The 17,106-nt window shown below is 41.8% G+C and overlaps 1 protein-coding gene across 1 annotated transcript; it reads right to left on the reverse strand.

The window, feature by feature from the left end:
* Positions 1-5,004: 5,004 nt before the first annotated feature.
* Positions 5,005-17,076, reverse strand: LOC100698859 (NUAK family SNF1-like kinase 1). Its single transcript, XM_003448299.4, has 7 exons — positions 16,329-17,076; positions 12,075-12,195; positions 11,006-11,157; positions 9,716-9,781; positions 8,063-8,182; positions 7,455-7,587; positions 5,005-7,345 (listed from the first exon to the last, which is right to left on the reverse strand). Exons 1-7 carry the CDS (start codon positions 16,662-16,664, stop codon positions 6,156-6,158), a joined length of 2,118 nt encoding a protein of 705 aa, XP_003448347.2. The 5' UTR covers positions 16,665-17,076; the 3' UTR covers positions 5,005-6,155.
* Between the last annotated feature and the right edge of the window lie 30 nt (positions 17,077-17,106).

Here is a 17,106-nt window from a genome sequence, read left to right on the forward strand (position 1 = left end):
AATGGTAGCCACGTGACTGATGTGAGCCAGAACCTTTTATTTAGCAAAAATTGTGATTAATAGTTAAATGTTATTGAGGGGCATAGGCAGGACTCCACACACGCACACACAAAATAATAATAATAATAATTTTTAAAAAATGCCTCAAGAAAAGGGCACTTGGGCACCCTTCAGGAAATGGGGCAGGTGCTCAAGCCGCTTCCGCCACCCTTCTCCCCCTAACCTGCACGTGCCTGTACCCTATGGTCGTGTTTTGCACTTCTGTCTCTCTGTATCCATGAGTGGGGTGCTCCTCTAAGCTACCTGATTGCAACCTGCCTTAGATCAATAAATTATTGCTGTTATGAAGCTTATGCGTAAGTTCTATAAGGACGTGTCTGTTTTCCTGGTGCGACTTCTTCTTTAGATGACTGCTGCTTTCCCATGCTGTCAATCTCAATACTGACATCATTACTCTAACTTCTTTGAGCCGGTCGACCTCCGCTTTGCTTGGTTCAAATCTGTACTCTCTCTCTCTGTACTCTCTCCCTTTCAGACTCTCTCCCTTTCAGGGCTCTATTCAAGCTTAGTGTTCATCTTCATATTAGAGTCTAATCGCCAAATACATTAATGTCTCTTGCTCAAGAAATAATTCTGTCAAAATTCTGTCAAGTTGAATGCGTTCATAATTCAAACATTATATGATCAAGTTACCCAAACAGTTTTATTAATTGCTTTTTGGTTTTACTGAGGACTTTTAGCTGTAAGACAACCATCTTAACACATAATCGCACGCAGCAATCGCCATTTAACACCCTCTACACAAGAAGGATGACAAGTTCTAGATGTCATGTGCGCTCAGCTCTCCTCCCTATATTAAGATATATTTGTGCAGTGTGTTTTATGATCCTCCTTTGCCCTCTTCTGTTTACTTTATTCCCCTGTCTTTCAGTTTGTTTGTGTATCCAAGGGTGGGGTTTAACTTGTCTCTTTACAGTGGCAGAAAAGCAGCCCCAAATGGGAACAAATGCTTTGCTTTTGTGACAGGCTGAGAGGAACAAAGTGTCCTAAGATACAATTTAAAATTGGTTCTTTGCTAGGTTGTCTGTCATTGGTAGACACAACTTTTGCACAGTACTGTAACAAAGCTGTCTTTGAACATGGAAATGCTTGCAAGGTCAGAATAGTAAGCATGGTTACTTGAACTGGATTAGCTAGCCCTAATTATTAAAAGTGATTTTTTTAAACAAAAATTACATTAATACCACATTTAATACCAACAATGTACTGGAAATGCTGAATTTACTGTACAACATTATAGGATCAAGTTACAGATGATTTTGTTACAGATGCAGTATGCAGGCCGAAAGACATAGGTGCATCTAAAGGCTCACATCACAAATAAATATCACATTTACTGCTATGTAGGAAGCAAAAGCTGAGGACCGAGATAAGTTAAAGATGGAGTTTTTCATCCATTACAACATGTTTTGTTCCAGAGACATTTCATAACCAAATCTATTGGTAGTAATAGGTAATAATCCAGTCTGATTTAAGCTGAAAACCTTCAGCAGCCTGAAAAATTGTGACAACTGATGTTGTCATTTAAAGTACTGTTAACCAGCAAGCTAACAGTGGCTTCTGTGATCTGTCATCTGTATCCCAGCAGTCAGTCAGAAGCAGTAAACAGAACAGGGCAGCTACATCATGTAAGAATTTGAGAGGTGAGAAACTTTAATATTGTATAATGTAAATGTGCTGCTGATTGTATACTTTGTCCTGTACAGGAACTCACTTTATTTGACTAGAACTGACAGTTGTTAAGCTGTGCCTATGCCATTTTATTTCAACAACTTAATGATTCATATGAGTTCTGAGTCTGCAGTATTGATTTCAAGAAGAATAACTTTTAATGCGCTTCCAGGCTTTAATATCACGTAGCATCTTGTCCACGTGTACTTTTGTACAGCTAAATTAAATTTCCACAAGGTGGCACCATTGCTCAGTTCTCTGTGTTCAGCTCTCTTCCCTGTAACTAATTCAATAATACCCACTCTACTCTCCAGATTAAGTTAAGTTATATCTTACACCTAAGCTGATAAAAAAAAGAAATGATAAAGAAAGTTTTCACACAATTTTAAGAATAAGAATAACTTTATTGATCCCACAGGGAAATTCATGTCTGATGTGGCTCATTTGTTATTTCTATGAGAGTTGAAAAGCCTGATGGTTGTGGTGGCTGTGAAGGATTTTCTGTCCATCTCACAAAGAAGAGAAAGAAGGTTTTCATGATATATATCCAGAAACAAGAAAACATAGTTAGCAATAATACAAATGTATACAAGGAATTACAATAAAAGAAACGTCCATATATGTAAAGCATGTAATAAAATAAACCTCAAGTAAATATAATTCAAAACTCTGCATTGGGTACAGCAAGACACCACGTTCGGTGGCTTCGATTACTCTTTCACTCACGTCTTTCTTCCTCCTCTGTCAAACAAAATCAAGGGCTCATAGCGACCGCATTTGGATAACGGGGGATTTCTCCATAGTCATGCCACCATTCCCCAACTGCCTGAGCCCCAGTAAGCAGCCTAAAAACCAGTAAAGTCTGTCCTCTTTTGTTCACTCAATAGTACTTTTATCCACACGTGAGGAAACAGGAAGAAAAGCCTCTTGGCCTGCAGGACTTAACAGTGAACCCCTTCTGCTCAATAAGCATTGCAAATATTTGGAGTACTTAAATATATTTAAAGTCCTTCAACATTAAGTCCATGTGGTTTAGGGAAATCACTGGCAGGAAGCTCACTCACATTTTAAATGCTTTAAGCTGGCAATAGTCTGCTGTAAGTGATGAAGCCAAGTTTGTTATTGACTAGAGGACCTCAGTTAAGTAGATAGTAGATAGTTAAGTTTAAAAATATATATTTTTAGAGAAATATTGTATAAGTTTAAAACAAATGTGTGAATATAGAGAAATTTGAAGTATCCAGATGAGGTGCTGTTATGTAACACCACAAGCTAAAACAGCTGTTTTTAATTCTAAACTTGACTGTTTAATAATCTAACATTATTGTTCATAAAGTCACTGCGTTACAAAAACAATCATGTGGGCAACAACAATCTTTGCACATCATCATGTGGTACCTATTAATGAATGCCCAGACAAATAACACAGAAAAATGAGATAATAAATATAAGATAATAAATAAATATCAGTTGCTTTGAACCAATCCATTAAATATAACGGTGCTTTGTCTTAAAGGGGCTAATGTTGCAATACCTTCAACTGTAAGAGAATCATTATTAAAAACATCTTATACTGTATGAGCGTGCCTTGGGACATAGATCACAATTTGGAGTCTAAAGCGTCATTAAATAGTCAGGAATTTGGATATTTGGGCATCATGGCAGCGCAGTGGTTAGCATTGTTCCCTCTGGAGCACTCCTGCAGTTAGTCTCTCCATGCCCTTGTGGGCTTTTTTGGATACCCAAGCTTTCTCCCAAAGTCCTAATGCATGCATTTTAGGTTAACTTGCACTTGGATAAGAAGAAGAAAGTGGATAGATGGATGTTTCAATGATTTAAACATACTTCTTAAAATCACCTCCCAGTACAGTAGTTTTGATGACAACCCATCTTAAGCAATGATCCAGAATCCAGAAGTCTTGGGTGGAGATAAAGGCTGTATCACATTTACTCATCTACTCGCTGTGCATGCAGCATAAACATTAGCTCAGCACAGTTAAATGGTGGTTCTTATGTAACAAAATAGTCCCCATGAGACTGACGGGATATGAGGAGTGTTGTGAAAAGTCACCATCTGACCTTTGCTCTGGATTTCATCCTCTGCTGGCCAACGTTTTCTCCAATCGCTCAATTCAAATTATATACAGTGTCCTAAAATGGGGGGAACACTTAAAGAAATTTACAACCAGGCAAGTGAGTGGTATAAAGTAAGCTCTGTGTTTATCAAAGACCATGCCAGGCTTCTTCACATCTAAACAAGGCCTGCTGGTGAGTTTTGTTGTTTTGGAGATGTTGGAATTTTTTTTTAATCCATACAGAAAAATGTAATCCTTAAAATGAAAATCTCCAAACAACAATCTATGAAGTGTTTACTCATTGGACAGGCTTTCAAAACATAAAGTTGGAATAACTGCGTACTGAAACCTGCTTTTTCAAATCTGCTGTTTCCACAGTTAATGTTTCCTCTTTGTAGAGCATTTAAAGAAGGAAACTGTGCCTACTTCTTTTTATAACCAAGTGCATTAAAAACTATGAAAACAATCTGTGGGCCAACTAGAGCTGAGTTTATGGAGACAGAAACACAGAAAAAGACAGCAGTGTAACTAAATAGACATCTTTTTGTCTTCCACACTCAGACAAATAATCAAACTGACTAACATCCCTGCTTTCGAGTACAAACTCCACGGTTGTTCAAGATGCAATACGACTTACAACATGCTGCTGATTTTATTTATTGTTTCATCAGAAAAAACACTGCAAACTGCTCAGATTCAAATAATTTATTTTACCCAGAAAAACAAAAATATTTAAAAAAAAAAAAAAAAGTTAAAGAGAATTCTTTGTTTTTCCTCTCACAGTATGAAAATCACAGATTTAAAATTGCATACATCTACTGCATACATCACCTTAAACATCCAGAGCAGCACAGGTGGTGTCACGGTAAAAAGCAATGTGATCTATCTGCTATTCACACTGTGTGTGTTGGTGCAAAGAAGCAAACTGTGCAGTGAAACACTGTGTGGTATAAATATACTTGAAAACAAATATTGTCATTGGCATTACTTTCTTTAGCATTTTAGATAAGCGGAATATAAACATTTAACAAATGGGTTTTAACCAATGTGAAGTGTCTGTCAACAACCATAGCTCCTCTTGTGCAAGCCCACAGTGCATAAACATAAGCAGGATGATGTGTGAACAGATAATGAATAAAAACACAATTTATCCTCAGATGAGAAATTAGAATTGCTGGCAGATTATACAGGTTAATACTGAACACTTAAAATGTCCTGATATCTGCTACATTTTAGTGTGCTATAACCATGTCGTAATGTTTATATAAGGTTTATAAAGTGCTGCCACAAAGTATCCCAAAGGTCAACTGAGCAGAATTTATCCTCATAACAGAAGTTGCTACAGTCTAGTTTCCATCCAAACACTGCACACATTTGAACACATTTCAGAAAATCATTAAGCTCAAAGCAAACTTCTATGTATATCTGTTTCCATATGTATGCATGACTGCATGAAGGTGGATGCTTGAATATAAGTAGCTGATGATGTTAAATTTATTGCCGGGTGCTATCACAACCACTGCAGAACAACAGTGTGCAAATTATATATTAAAAAAAGATCACCAGCAAAACTAGTAGCACTGCCAAACAATGCAGAAAAAATTAAATTACATTTATATTTGCTTCATATATTAATTTAACTAATGCCCCCCCCCCCCGCCATTAGTTCTCGCATACGTACTCTATGCTTCTATCTGACATGCTTCATGCACGATTAGTGTATAAAAAGCTAGTTTCAATTGCACTTTGCCACATTTCACTGTTATCAATACACACATATTTTTTTTTAACTTTAAAAGTATTTTTTCTTCTTTTTTTCTGAACTTACACCTCAGATTTTATATCCAAAATGGTCAAAAAAAATGCAGGTGGATGGAAATATCCTTAAGTCTTTTGACTTACTCATACAATGATTGTTCGATAAATCTAAGATGCGTGGATTGCCACGTTAGCAGATGACAGCATTCAGACAAAGATTTTGAGAGTTGTCAACATCAATCTGCAAAATCTACAAGGAGAGTCTGTTGTGCAGGTGAGGTCAGACCGAGTCCATTAAACAGACTATTCTGTCCTATCTCTGCAAACTGCTGGAAATCAGGTCCCATTTGGAGGAACACAGTTAAACAATCAGAGGCTACACTTTAATTTATCGCTGCAAATATGCCGAGACATGGTGCTTTACGTCGGCAGTGCAATGGTCATGAGAGTCTGTGTACTTGAGATGCAACCTTTCTAGAGTTCATGAAGTCTTTTCAAGATGGCAGGCACTGATTATCACATAAAACTGAACTGAAGAGCTGGAATTAAACCCAGTTTTTCAGCACACTAAAGTTTCTATTACGCTTCGTATTACAGCGTTTCCTTTTTTGTTTGTCGTTCTCCAACAACACTGTCCGCCTCGCCTCTCAGCTGCTCCAAATCGTCCTCTGAGCTGTGCCGCACCCCTCTTGAGAAAATCTTGCGACGTGACTGGGAGCTAAGGTCCAGCAGATCAAAGGAATCGGAGGAGAAGAGGCTATCCTCGCTCACCACGCTGGAGGGGCGGCTATGACGGCCCTCGGCATCCCCTGCAGTCTGGAGGAGATGCTGCAGAGCCTCTGGGAATATCGCAGGAGTTGGAGAGGGAGACGACTGGTGGTTGTCAGGAAGATCCAGGCTGCGAGAAAACTTTCCATTACGTTTCAAAATACCCTTACGTCTTCTTACTGCTTCTGTGCGCATTGTGGGACTGTCTTCAACTCCCGGGAGACATGTTTGTTGTTTGTGGGAACAGGACTCACCTGCATTACTGTCTGTACTTCCTACACCTGAGCCTCTTCTGTCTGATGAGGAACCATAACCTGACTCCCCACCATACAAGTTCTTTAGTATCCCTTTCTTGGGCATTTTGGACGATGGCTGACTGAATGTAGTTGGAGACGGAAGGCTGGTCGATAGGACGTCAACATACGCATGAGTAAGACTGTGTGTTCGACAGGGCTGGGGAGCAGTGTTACAGAGCTGAGAGGGGGAGTTATCCCTGGGAGGGGTGTGAAAGACTGAATCTAAACTCCTCTGATGTTTCAGAATACCTTTGGGCTTTTTTCTTTCAAAAGTGGAAGTGGAGGAAATCACAGTGGAAGAAGCAGCTGCTAAACAAACGTCACCACAAGCTCCCTGTGCAGTCTGGGGAATCGCATTCTCCTTGCGAGACTTCCTAAGACTCGATATTCCACCACGCAACCTTGAACCTCCCCCGCATTCGTGCTTCAGAGGTAAGCTGAAGTAAAAGGGGTTGGAAGCGTGTTGAGGAGGACCAGAAGAGTCTGAGGACAGGCAGTCTGCATCCACCGTCAAACTGCTAGCAGCAGCAACCTGATTCTGCCAGTCGATGTAGCGAGCCAGAAGTGGAGAGGGGCACTCTTGGTGTGGAAATGAAGGGCAGTCACAAACACTCTCTTCATAGCCCCAGTTCACCCACCAGTGGTTAGCCACGTCCTCTATCGTGGCCCTCTCATCCACACGCACCGTCAGCAACCAGTCGACGAGAGCGCAGGCGTCTGGAGGGGACAGAGTCAACAGTTATTTATGGCCACTACGCTGACAAACTAGATCCCATTTGACACCTTTAAAAATATATATATAAAAAATAAAGTTGTGAAGCTTTACCAGAGGGGGAGTTGGGTCTGCGATAGCGACCTTGGCTGATCTGCTCTGTGAGTTTTGTGTGGCTGGCCCCATCGAATGGCATGCTGCTGTAAACGAGGGCATACAGCAACACCCCCAGTGCCCAGCAGTCCACCTAAGACACACAAACACATACAGAATGAAATATTATATTCCTTTAAAGCATATTCATGAGTAAAAGAAGATGTACTGTGGTTTAAAGCTACACTAATCCAGATATGAATATTAGACTGCTAAATTAGTGTAATTTAGCATTGCACTAATATAAATAACAATGTTGGATTAATGAAAGACACAAAGATGCAGCAGAACCAGCGACATCATATTTTTTTACATTTTAAAGAGCTTTTTTTCATGCCAGCATCTGGTGCCTACAATACCCACAATGCAAGTTGTTAGTATTAGCTAATTTACTAGAAAGCTGTTGTTTTAAAAGAAAACCAGCCACATGTGGTGACAGTAAATGATGATGTAATCTCACCAAAAGCAGCCCTGCAGTCTTTCCCTAAATAAAACTGAAACTTATTCTGTGAACATTTTAAAACAACCTAACATCCATAATGTTGGGAATTAGCAGCATGTTGACCAACCTCTGGCCCCTGGTATGGCAGCCCTTTCACGATCTCTGGGGCAGCATAGAGCGGACTTCCACAGTAGGTTTGCAGCAGCGTGCCCTTGTGGAAATTATTTGAGAGGCCAAAATCAGCCAGCTGCAAAGAAAGAAAGAATGCAAATTAACATATTTTGTTAATAATTATTTTTATTTCTTCCTACTGCTGACACTATTCAAAGCTTTCACAGCTGCTGGATGTGTCTGCACTCATTTTCTGTGCCAAGTAAACACAAGGGGTTCATGTGACACTGTGAATCATAGATGGCATAACAAACTAACAGCTGTCACATTACAAGACAACAGATCTCCTTCCAGATGTCTCTCCACAGCCTCAAAACACTGATCTCTCAAACTTTATGTCACAATGACCTAATCAGTTCACACTGAATCCTGCACTGAGTTTCATTCACGTTAACACTCGCCCTCACGCAATCTAAATTCCTTTTCAGTGACTATGTACGGAAAGCTTTTAGTCATGTGGAAAAAAGTACACAATAACTCAAAAGCAACTCCTTTTAAAGGAGCCAAAAATACTGCAGGTATGCTGAGCTTTTGCCAGAGTAAGTGTGAGCGAGGAAAAGGGGAGCGGGCCAAAAGCATCAGGCTGCTTACGCCCACGTAACGGAACAATCACTCACTCGAGGCTCTGAAAGCCATACGCAGACAGACTGTGTCTCTCCTCTATCTGCGAAGATTATAAACATGCATGCTGGCTCACTATCAGCCCTCGTGGTGTTAAAAATATTCACAATGACAGCTTCACTTCCATGGTAGAGAGATACGGGGAAACAAAGACCTCATAGAAGAAGATGTCACTGTAAATGCAAGCCAGCTCACTGTTCATATATATTTGGTGGCAATTAGCACATTTCTTTGGGCTCCCATATGTTTGTATACATTCAGCCTATAGTGAGACAGTTCTTCATGAAGCTGGAAGAGTGAGTGAATGAATACCAAATGCTTACAAAAACAAAGTCAAACACAAAGTTACACTCTACAGACTAATATTCTACTTTAAACTTGACATGACCTAACATTTCACCTAACATATCCGCCTCTCTCTGCCCCGTACAGATGCCATTAAGCAGCTATTGTGCAGACATAACAACGCATTGCACAGAGTCTCGGTCATTTCCTGCAGCAGATGCCGAGAAAGGCCGGTGCGGTGAACCTCCGGTGATGTGGTTGGCAGCGAACGAAGACCCGCAGAGAAGTCTGCACATAGCGTTTTCTTTTGAGAGACAGAGCACACATACGTAAACCCTCTGGCTGGCATGAATCCTCCAGATTGTCGCTAAATTCCCGGCATTCCCTCCTGGCCATACACAGCACCGATATAGGGAGAACAATGCCCAAATAAGGCAAGAAATATTCCCTGGGTTCTTTTGTAAGGCCTTACATTGTGTTTTTTCACATTCACTGTGCATTGCTCAACAACACATTGAAATTCCTCTGGGTAGAAAATGCTCCAACATATATCCTGAAAGTACACTGTGTTTGCATTTTATGTTAGAGGCGGAAAAACAATCCAAGTAGCATGGATCAGATGATAATGGGAAACTATGAATTATGTATCAAATGCTCAGGACTTGTGGCTCAGTTAGTGCACAGTATTTTCTTGGGATCCTACCTTTACATTCAAATCTTGGTCCAAAAGGATGTTCTCCAGCTTGAGGTCTCGATGCACAACCCCGTTCTGCAAGACAGGAGAAACACACGTGAGGTCCTGCTCTTGGAGAGTCTGAAGGAAGATCATCAGACTGTTTAATTATTCTCAAGCATGAGAAGGTGCTCTGTTTTTTTCATCGGATGACGGTTTGAGCCGCCGACTGGCATTAAGCACGAGTGTGCAAGGAAAAGGCAGACGACTCAAAATCGACACTATTTGTAGCAAAATAAAGTGTATATGTAGTAACTCATTAGGTGTGGTCATCCAGGAAATCATGTGACACAGGGACACTTTAAACATTCATGTTAGTTCATCTTAAACAAACTTTATTTCATTTATTAAATTCTCTTCTGAGCACATATGTGGAGGAAATGGCCAATGACCTCAGACAATGCTTTGTGTGCTACATGTAACTCCACTGCACTGTGTGTACATGTGTATGTGTGCAAGCACGGCAGACACAAATATGAAAGATGTGGTTTATCAGGTCAGTATTCTTACTATCGTTTAAAATGCCTGTGACCTGAGAAGTGAACGGCCCTCGATTATTTCCATTTTTCTCGTGAAGCCTTGCTCATCTTTCCATGTACCCCGCATACCTCTCAGGCACATTCAATAATTCATTCACGCTGGAACATTCATGTCTATTTTGGGACAATATTCAAGGGCACGAGGAGCCCAAATTCCATCTCGCTTCACACCACAGAGACCCAGAAGCTGAATCATAATCTCTGAGTTTTACGTGAGCAGATTCAAACACAGTCCAAACTGCCAAAATAAGAAAAGCAAAACAACTGCCATTTTTTTCATGTCCAGCTCAGCTGACAGTCAGGCAGATACCTTAACTTCCACTGTAATGCACTTCTGTTTAAATATGACTTAATAACTCGTCAATAATTCCTGCTTTCTGGTCTGATTTTATGTACACAACAATAAATCAGAGAAACAAAGAAGTATTTGTTTCTATGCCAAGGCTTACAGTAATGTTGAAGGAGGCTCATTTAGCATTTGTTAAATGTGTCAGTGTGTGACTGTAAAGAACAATCGAGCCTTATAATGCGCTCTTAACCCAAAGAGATCTGAAAACTCAAGTCAAGTTTTTCTGCAGTAATAGGATTAGGATTTATTGGTTTAAGCAGTACAGTATTTGCATGTGTGCACACGTGCCTGTGTGCAATTTGCTAACTTGTAATGTATTCCTGTTGGGCACCTGCAGAACACATGTGGGTAGGTTGTTTGGTGTGTATAAACCTTATGGCAGTAGTGGACAGCAGATGTAATCTGTCTGAAGATGCTGCGGGCTTCCGTTTCTGGCAGTCGCCTCCTCTCCTGTATGTAATCATACAGCTCTCCTCTGCTGGCGTACTCCATCACAATCACAATCTTATCTCGGCTCTCAAACACTGTCAACACAGGAAAACAGAAGCCTTTAATGATGTTTTGGCTGTGTAGGTTTTCAACTCCTATGTAATCCGTGTATGCAAATGCTTATTGTTTTCATTAAATCTCCATAGAAACAGAAATATTTGCAGTTTCATTTGTACAACTTTAAAAGAGTCTCACCTGATGAATGGCTACCAATCAAAATGATATATTTAAGTATAGTAACAAGTGTGGGGCTAACTGGGATTTTTATCTTATTCATCGACTATAACATCCTCCTCATTTGTTCTAATCAACAACAATACCCATCCAACAATAAATGGGAGACCTTTAGTGAATAAGGGTAAAAATCTTCTATTTTTATTGTTAGGAACACTACGAGATGATGAAACAAGATACCAAAGAGCATCTCTCAAGGCTGTTTTAGAAGTTTTAAAATTCTTTTCAATCATATTGTTTCATTTCTGGGTGCTGTAGCTTTTATCAAATCATTTTGGGGAGATTACTTCTCGCTGCAGTGAGTATTTTGGTGGTTTAGCCTGAATTGAGCCAGAGTGGTGTCAGTAGTAGTTTTGGGATATTTTTCCCAAATCAGTGCATCACTGATTTGATTTTAAGTTAAGTATTTGCCATCAATGCAAGTTTATGGAACAGAGTAAGAAGCCATGTGTACGATTCTTTGTACAAATAGGAAATACTTAGTTGGATCGTGTCATTGTTGGTTTTGGGCTTCAAATAGGATTTGTGAGCATTACCAACGTTATCCCTTAGCCCCTGGCATTGTTGAACAACACTGCTGTAAATGCTGCTGTGTGTGTTGTGGGACTTAATATCTTTCGACTGACTTTCTTTAAAATATTCACGGCCTAAATGCTACCTGGAGACCAAACTATGAAATTGTCTGATTATGTGTGATGGTGTGTCAGTGTCATCTTACCCTCATGGAAGCGTATGATGTTGGGGTGCCTGAGGGAAGATGTGATCTCGATCTCTCTCTGGATGTGAATTCTGTCCAGGTCGTCCGTGATGCGCTCCTTGCGGATTGACTTGATCGCCACCTTAGAAGGAAGACACAGATTAGAGGATGTTATACAAAAAAGATTGTGTCCAAATTTCACACACTATCTGTTAAATCTAGTGACTGAGTAATAAAACTTGAGCCAGTAGATTTAATTTCCATAAATTCCTCGGAAAACACACCAATTTAACCATTTTCTGCTTTATCTCCATCAAAGCAACAAATAAATAAACAGTTCATGCATCATTTGCGCAGCCAAACATGGAAACAAAGGCATATTGTACATACTGTTGATGCTTAAAAAAAACACACACGCTCATACACAAATAAAATCTCTGGGTATTAGACATGATTATGTGGGTTTAAAGGCTGCATGGTGAGAGCAGATCTCGTGATGTGAGATGTTCAGAGGCAGAAGGTTGACAGCTGCAGTGTTCACACTCTGCTTCTTTAATCCCATACACCGGTGCAACCCGAAGCTTCTGAACACACACACGCAGGCCCGCAGTAAAAACGTACATCCTAAAACGAACCTCTAAAACTGGTTGGATAAAATAAGTGTCACATAATCAGCACTTTACAAAGACGAGACAAGTGCATGCAGGCAGACAACGAGGCATCGGAGTGTGCCTAAAATACACGAATGACAACTGAGACGTGGAACATAACGAGTAGCTGAAGCCATGGGACTAATTTGTGAGGCTGACATTTAAACATGGGACGAAACATGCGCTGTATAATTTTCCTTGTCCCTGTGGGTGAGCTCCCACAGGTCAAAACTCCAGCTTTCTCAGCTGGCGGGGGGAAAAAAATGTCTCCGAAATACTGGAAGAGACACAGTTCGCACGCTCCGTCAACCATGATAGTTATGCAACACAACACGAACACCATCCAGGGAACCCCTGAGACTGAAGTGACCTTCTGAAACTCATGTATAAGCTATGTGGTGAATGAAAATACTTTCATTTTCAAACTTATGTCTTTGCTATAGTCACATTTTATGCATCTAACAATATTTTTCTTATATGGGTGATGTGTCAAACCCTTCAGTGGGGTGCTGGGCAATAGTTTGTGCCACACAATTTATGTGGTCATCAGCTGAAGGGCAAATATTAAAAAGTTGAGGAGGTGGATTCTGATGCTCACTAAAGAGCCATTTATGACCCAAATACTTAAAGTAATGTGAGGAAGAGAAGGGGAGACTGTAAAATCAGTTACTGGGATGACATGGTGGAATATAACAGATAAGAGTTATGGATTAGACATGTCAATGTATAGACTGGGAATCAAAAAATTCTACTGCCGTCTCAGCTCTAATTTACTACCAAGACTTTGAAGTGACACATGACACAGGGAATACAGACACTCTGGGTATGGTTCAGGGCAAAGGAGGGTATTTTTTGTGACTGATTTCAAGGGGCCATGTGTGAGTAGAGGAAGCTGTGGTTGTGTGTTTGTGTGATCTCACCCTTGTGCATGCAAATATCCTGCGGATGCATCACGCAGAGACATGACCTCTAAAGTATCCTTCTCACCAACAACATCTCATTGTTTCCTCTAAAAACTGCAACCTCACATGTGCAGGAAACACAACGCAGCATGTGGGAGTCATTCAGCCGTTCTTTGACATCATCACGGCCTATATTATGATAGCATGGCAATTTTAGTCGTTTTCCTGCTGACTCCAGTCTTGACTTATTGCAGGTGTGTTTGTCTGTATGAAGTCATCATGGGGGTTGGGGTGTGCACCAACTTCCTTCCTACCCTGCTATTTTCACAAACACACATATGTATCCCAGGAGCCTGAGCATCACTAAAGGTCCCTGCTGCATCTGTGAACGATTTAGCAGCAGGATTATACAGGCTTCCTGCCAGAGTGACCCTTGACCTCCAATCATCTACACACAGCCTTAAGCTGTCCCTTTCCTTAACCAGGAATTGCAGAACTGATGGGGAACTGGGCAAATACATATACATAAATGCAAGAAAGGAAACAAGATAATTTTTTCTGATGGCATTATTTGATTTGCCTATGATATTTAAGCTTTAAAAACAAGTGAGGCTCCCAGCCAGCGTAAGTGACCACAGAATACTTAGCTTGCATAACCAAGGCTGGTTATTCATCTTTCCTTTTGCTTCACTCTGTGCATTCATGAGGATGACTTACATTCCTTTCTTGCAGCGTCACAGGAAAACCACTTAGACACTTTACAGGAACAAGTCTCAAGTCAGCTCCTTATTATAAAATCACTGATAGTGCCTTCTCTTCCTGTTCTTCTTCCTGCTTTCCTCTCCCATCTCCCCACGCTCACAAAACAGCCCGCTAGCCTTGTTTCCAAAAATAATGCCTGTTTTGTTTCAAAGAATCCTTGGTATGTGCCTGCTAATGGCTCAAGGAATTCAGCTTTTCCCCCTTGTCCTACCAAACCCACTCACCCTGCACAGACACACAGACACACACACACACTACATGGCCTCGTTCCTCTCTCTGTATCCTACCAGCAGTCTCTTATGCATGCTTCACTCCATGTTAAGGTGTAAAATAGAATTGTATAGCATACAACAGAAAACAAGTTGCAAAGTGCTTGAAAGTAGTGCAAAGAAAGACGTGGTCTGAATAGAGTCCGTGTGTGAGTGCCCTGAGTGATGAGGGTAACTCAGGCCATGGCTCAGATCAGGTGGTTGGGCAGGGGTGGGGTGTGGGGAGAGAGTGTTTTTTGACAGTCTCAATGTCCCCAGGGGAAGAAGGTGTTTGTGAGTTTGGAGGTGTGGGACCTGACTGACCTGAGGCGCCAACCAGAAGGCAGCGGGTCAAACAGGTGATGGGCAGGGTGCAAAGGGTCGCATGTGATGGCTCTGGTTTTCCTGAGATAGGAGGATCTGGTGATGGCTTCCAAGGGTGGCAGAGGGCAGTGACTGATGTTTTGGGTGGTGTTAATTACCCTCTGCAAAGGCTTCCTGTTCTCTGTTGTTGCAGTAGAAGGCCACTTCTGGTCCAGGTTATTTTTCTCAGGACACAGAGGAAATGAAGCTGCTGTTAGGCCTTCTTTACCAGGGTGTTGGTGTTGTGGGTCCAGGTGAGATCCATGGAGATGTGGGTGATTCTACAGATTCCACCCATTCTCCATTTATAATGAGTGGGGAGTGGACCTTTCTGTGCCTCCTGAAGTCCATTATGAGTTCTTTGGGTTTAAGGGAGTTAAGCTTCAGGTTATTTTCTGAGCACCTGCAGGACATCATCGGCATACTTGTCAATGTCATTAGTTGGCTGGGTTGGTGTGCAGTCATAGGTGTACGGGGCGTACAATAGAGGGCTGAGAATGATTTGCTCTGTAAGCAAACTGGTGGGAGTTGAGGGAAGAGGGTAGGCAATCTCTGATATGCTGAGACAATTTCTAGTTGGTGAGGGCTTCGACGTCTCTCCACACCTGGCGGGGGTTACTATCAGTGAGGAGGTCTAACAATCACAGTCAAAGGAGCCAGACAAATTGTGAAAGACTCACTTTAATCGGGATCATCTTTTTTGTCCCAATCAGGTTGCGGAAGTGTGTTTATTTATTAAAATAAAACAGAAAGGAAACTGATGAGGCCCCCGTCCTCTCAGATCACAGCACAGAGGGAGGGATTAGGGTCTGACCAGACATAAACCCACGATTATTCAAACTAATCTGGCACCACATTCTGTTTTAACCTAGATACTCAGATTGTGAAGTTAAACAGAAACATGTTATGCTATTATGTCTCGCTCTGTGTGTGTGTGTGTGCTTAAGTCTGGGTTTTTAGGGGTCAGACTCTAGTTGGAGCAGACCTAGAGTGAGTCAGACCAAAGGCATCTCAAGCTGGCAGCACAAGAAATGGGTTCAGGATCAACGCATATCCTACCACACGCAGAGCGCCCCCCACGAAGTTCTTTCCACCTCCAAATTAATATTTAATTACCATTGAGCAACACTGTGGCAAGTGCAACACGCAAGCACAGACGCATAAGGAGAGTGGCGAAAAGTAAAAGCATATGCATCACATTACACTTTTGATAGGCTTTTTACAGCGTCAGCAGACGAGGTTAAGAGGTCAAATCAATTTCAGAAACTGATAATTGATCGTTTCCTTCAGCCACACAGCTCCGAAAAGCTTGAGGCACTATGATATGATGGGATATGGTGACCATCTTACCGTCTTCAGGCTCGCTCTCTCCACCGCTTTCTTCACTTTGCCGTAGGTGCCTTTCCCCAGCGTCTCCATCACCTCATAACGGTGCTTTAAGTTGTGCTTGTGCTGATGCTTTTTTACTTCCATGGACGCTGCGGCTGTGGATGCCTGGCCCGGCGCCTCCACGCCTGCTTTCATGTTTCTCTGTCGCTTCTCCGCGTTGCAGGCACGGCGGCTGTCCATTCTCGGTGACTGCTCGCCGCCATGCTGGCTGCTGAACGCCGCGTCCTGCAGGCAGCCCAGCTCGGAGCGTCCGCTGGTGTTCATTGCGCCTCTGCTGTCCGCCTCACGTCTGCCCATCCTCTCTGCGCACTGTGCGCACCTGTCAGGAGCAGCTTTCCTCGGGACCGGATCCCCAAATCACTTTGAGTTTTGATAAAAAGCAGCTGGAGCTCTTTTTAATGATCGGGTTGTCCATATAGAGTCTCACACGTTTAAAAGAGGCTTCTGTAATGGTCAGAAAATTAAGAAATCCCCCAAAGCCGTCTGATCCATCGGCCCAGCTGTTGTTTTCTACTATCACTCTGAGTCTCAGGAACACAGCAACAGGAGCGATGGGAACCACACGCTCCGAGGCGAGGGGCGGAGCCTCCACAAGGCAACATCTCCGAGCGTCACACTCGTTTGGGATTAATTTGGGTTTTTCCAGCGAATACTTGACCTACCCAGCGGCACAAACACGGGGGAAGAAGGCATGCGGGGAATGTCCTGCGGGTCAGATTTACCCTAAATCCATCACTTC

The sequence above is a fragment of the Oreochromis niloticus genome, linkage group LG20 (assembly GCF_001858045.2).
Source record: "Oreochromis niloticus isolate F11D_XX linkage group LG20, O_niloticus_UMD_NMBU, whole genome shotgun sequence".
Lineage (NCBI taxonomy): Eukaryota > Metazoa > Chordata > Actinopteri > Cichliformes > Cichlidae > Oreochromis > Oreochromis niloticus.

What these genes read in the sequence shown, in the direction of transcription:
- LOC100698859 (XM_003448299.4), bottom strand. Translation starts at nt 16,664, where the DNA reads ATGGGCAGACGTGAGGCGGACAGCAGAGGCGCAATGAACACCAGCGGA. An exon ending in CTGTCCACTACTGCCATAAG is followed by an intron (nt 9,782 to 11,005) that starts GTTTATACACAC and finishes CCTGTCTTGCAG; the next exon opens with AACGGGGTTGTGCATCGAGA. An exon ending in ACCAAGATTTGAATGTAAAG is followed by an intron (nt 8,183 to 9,715) that starts GTAGGATCCCAA and finishes CTTTCTTTGCAG; the next exon opens with CTGGCTGATTTTGGCCTCTC.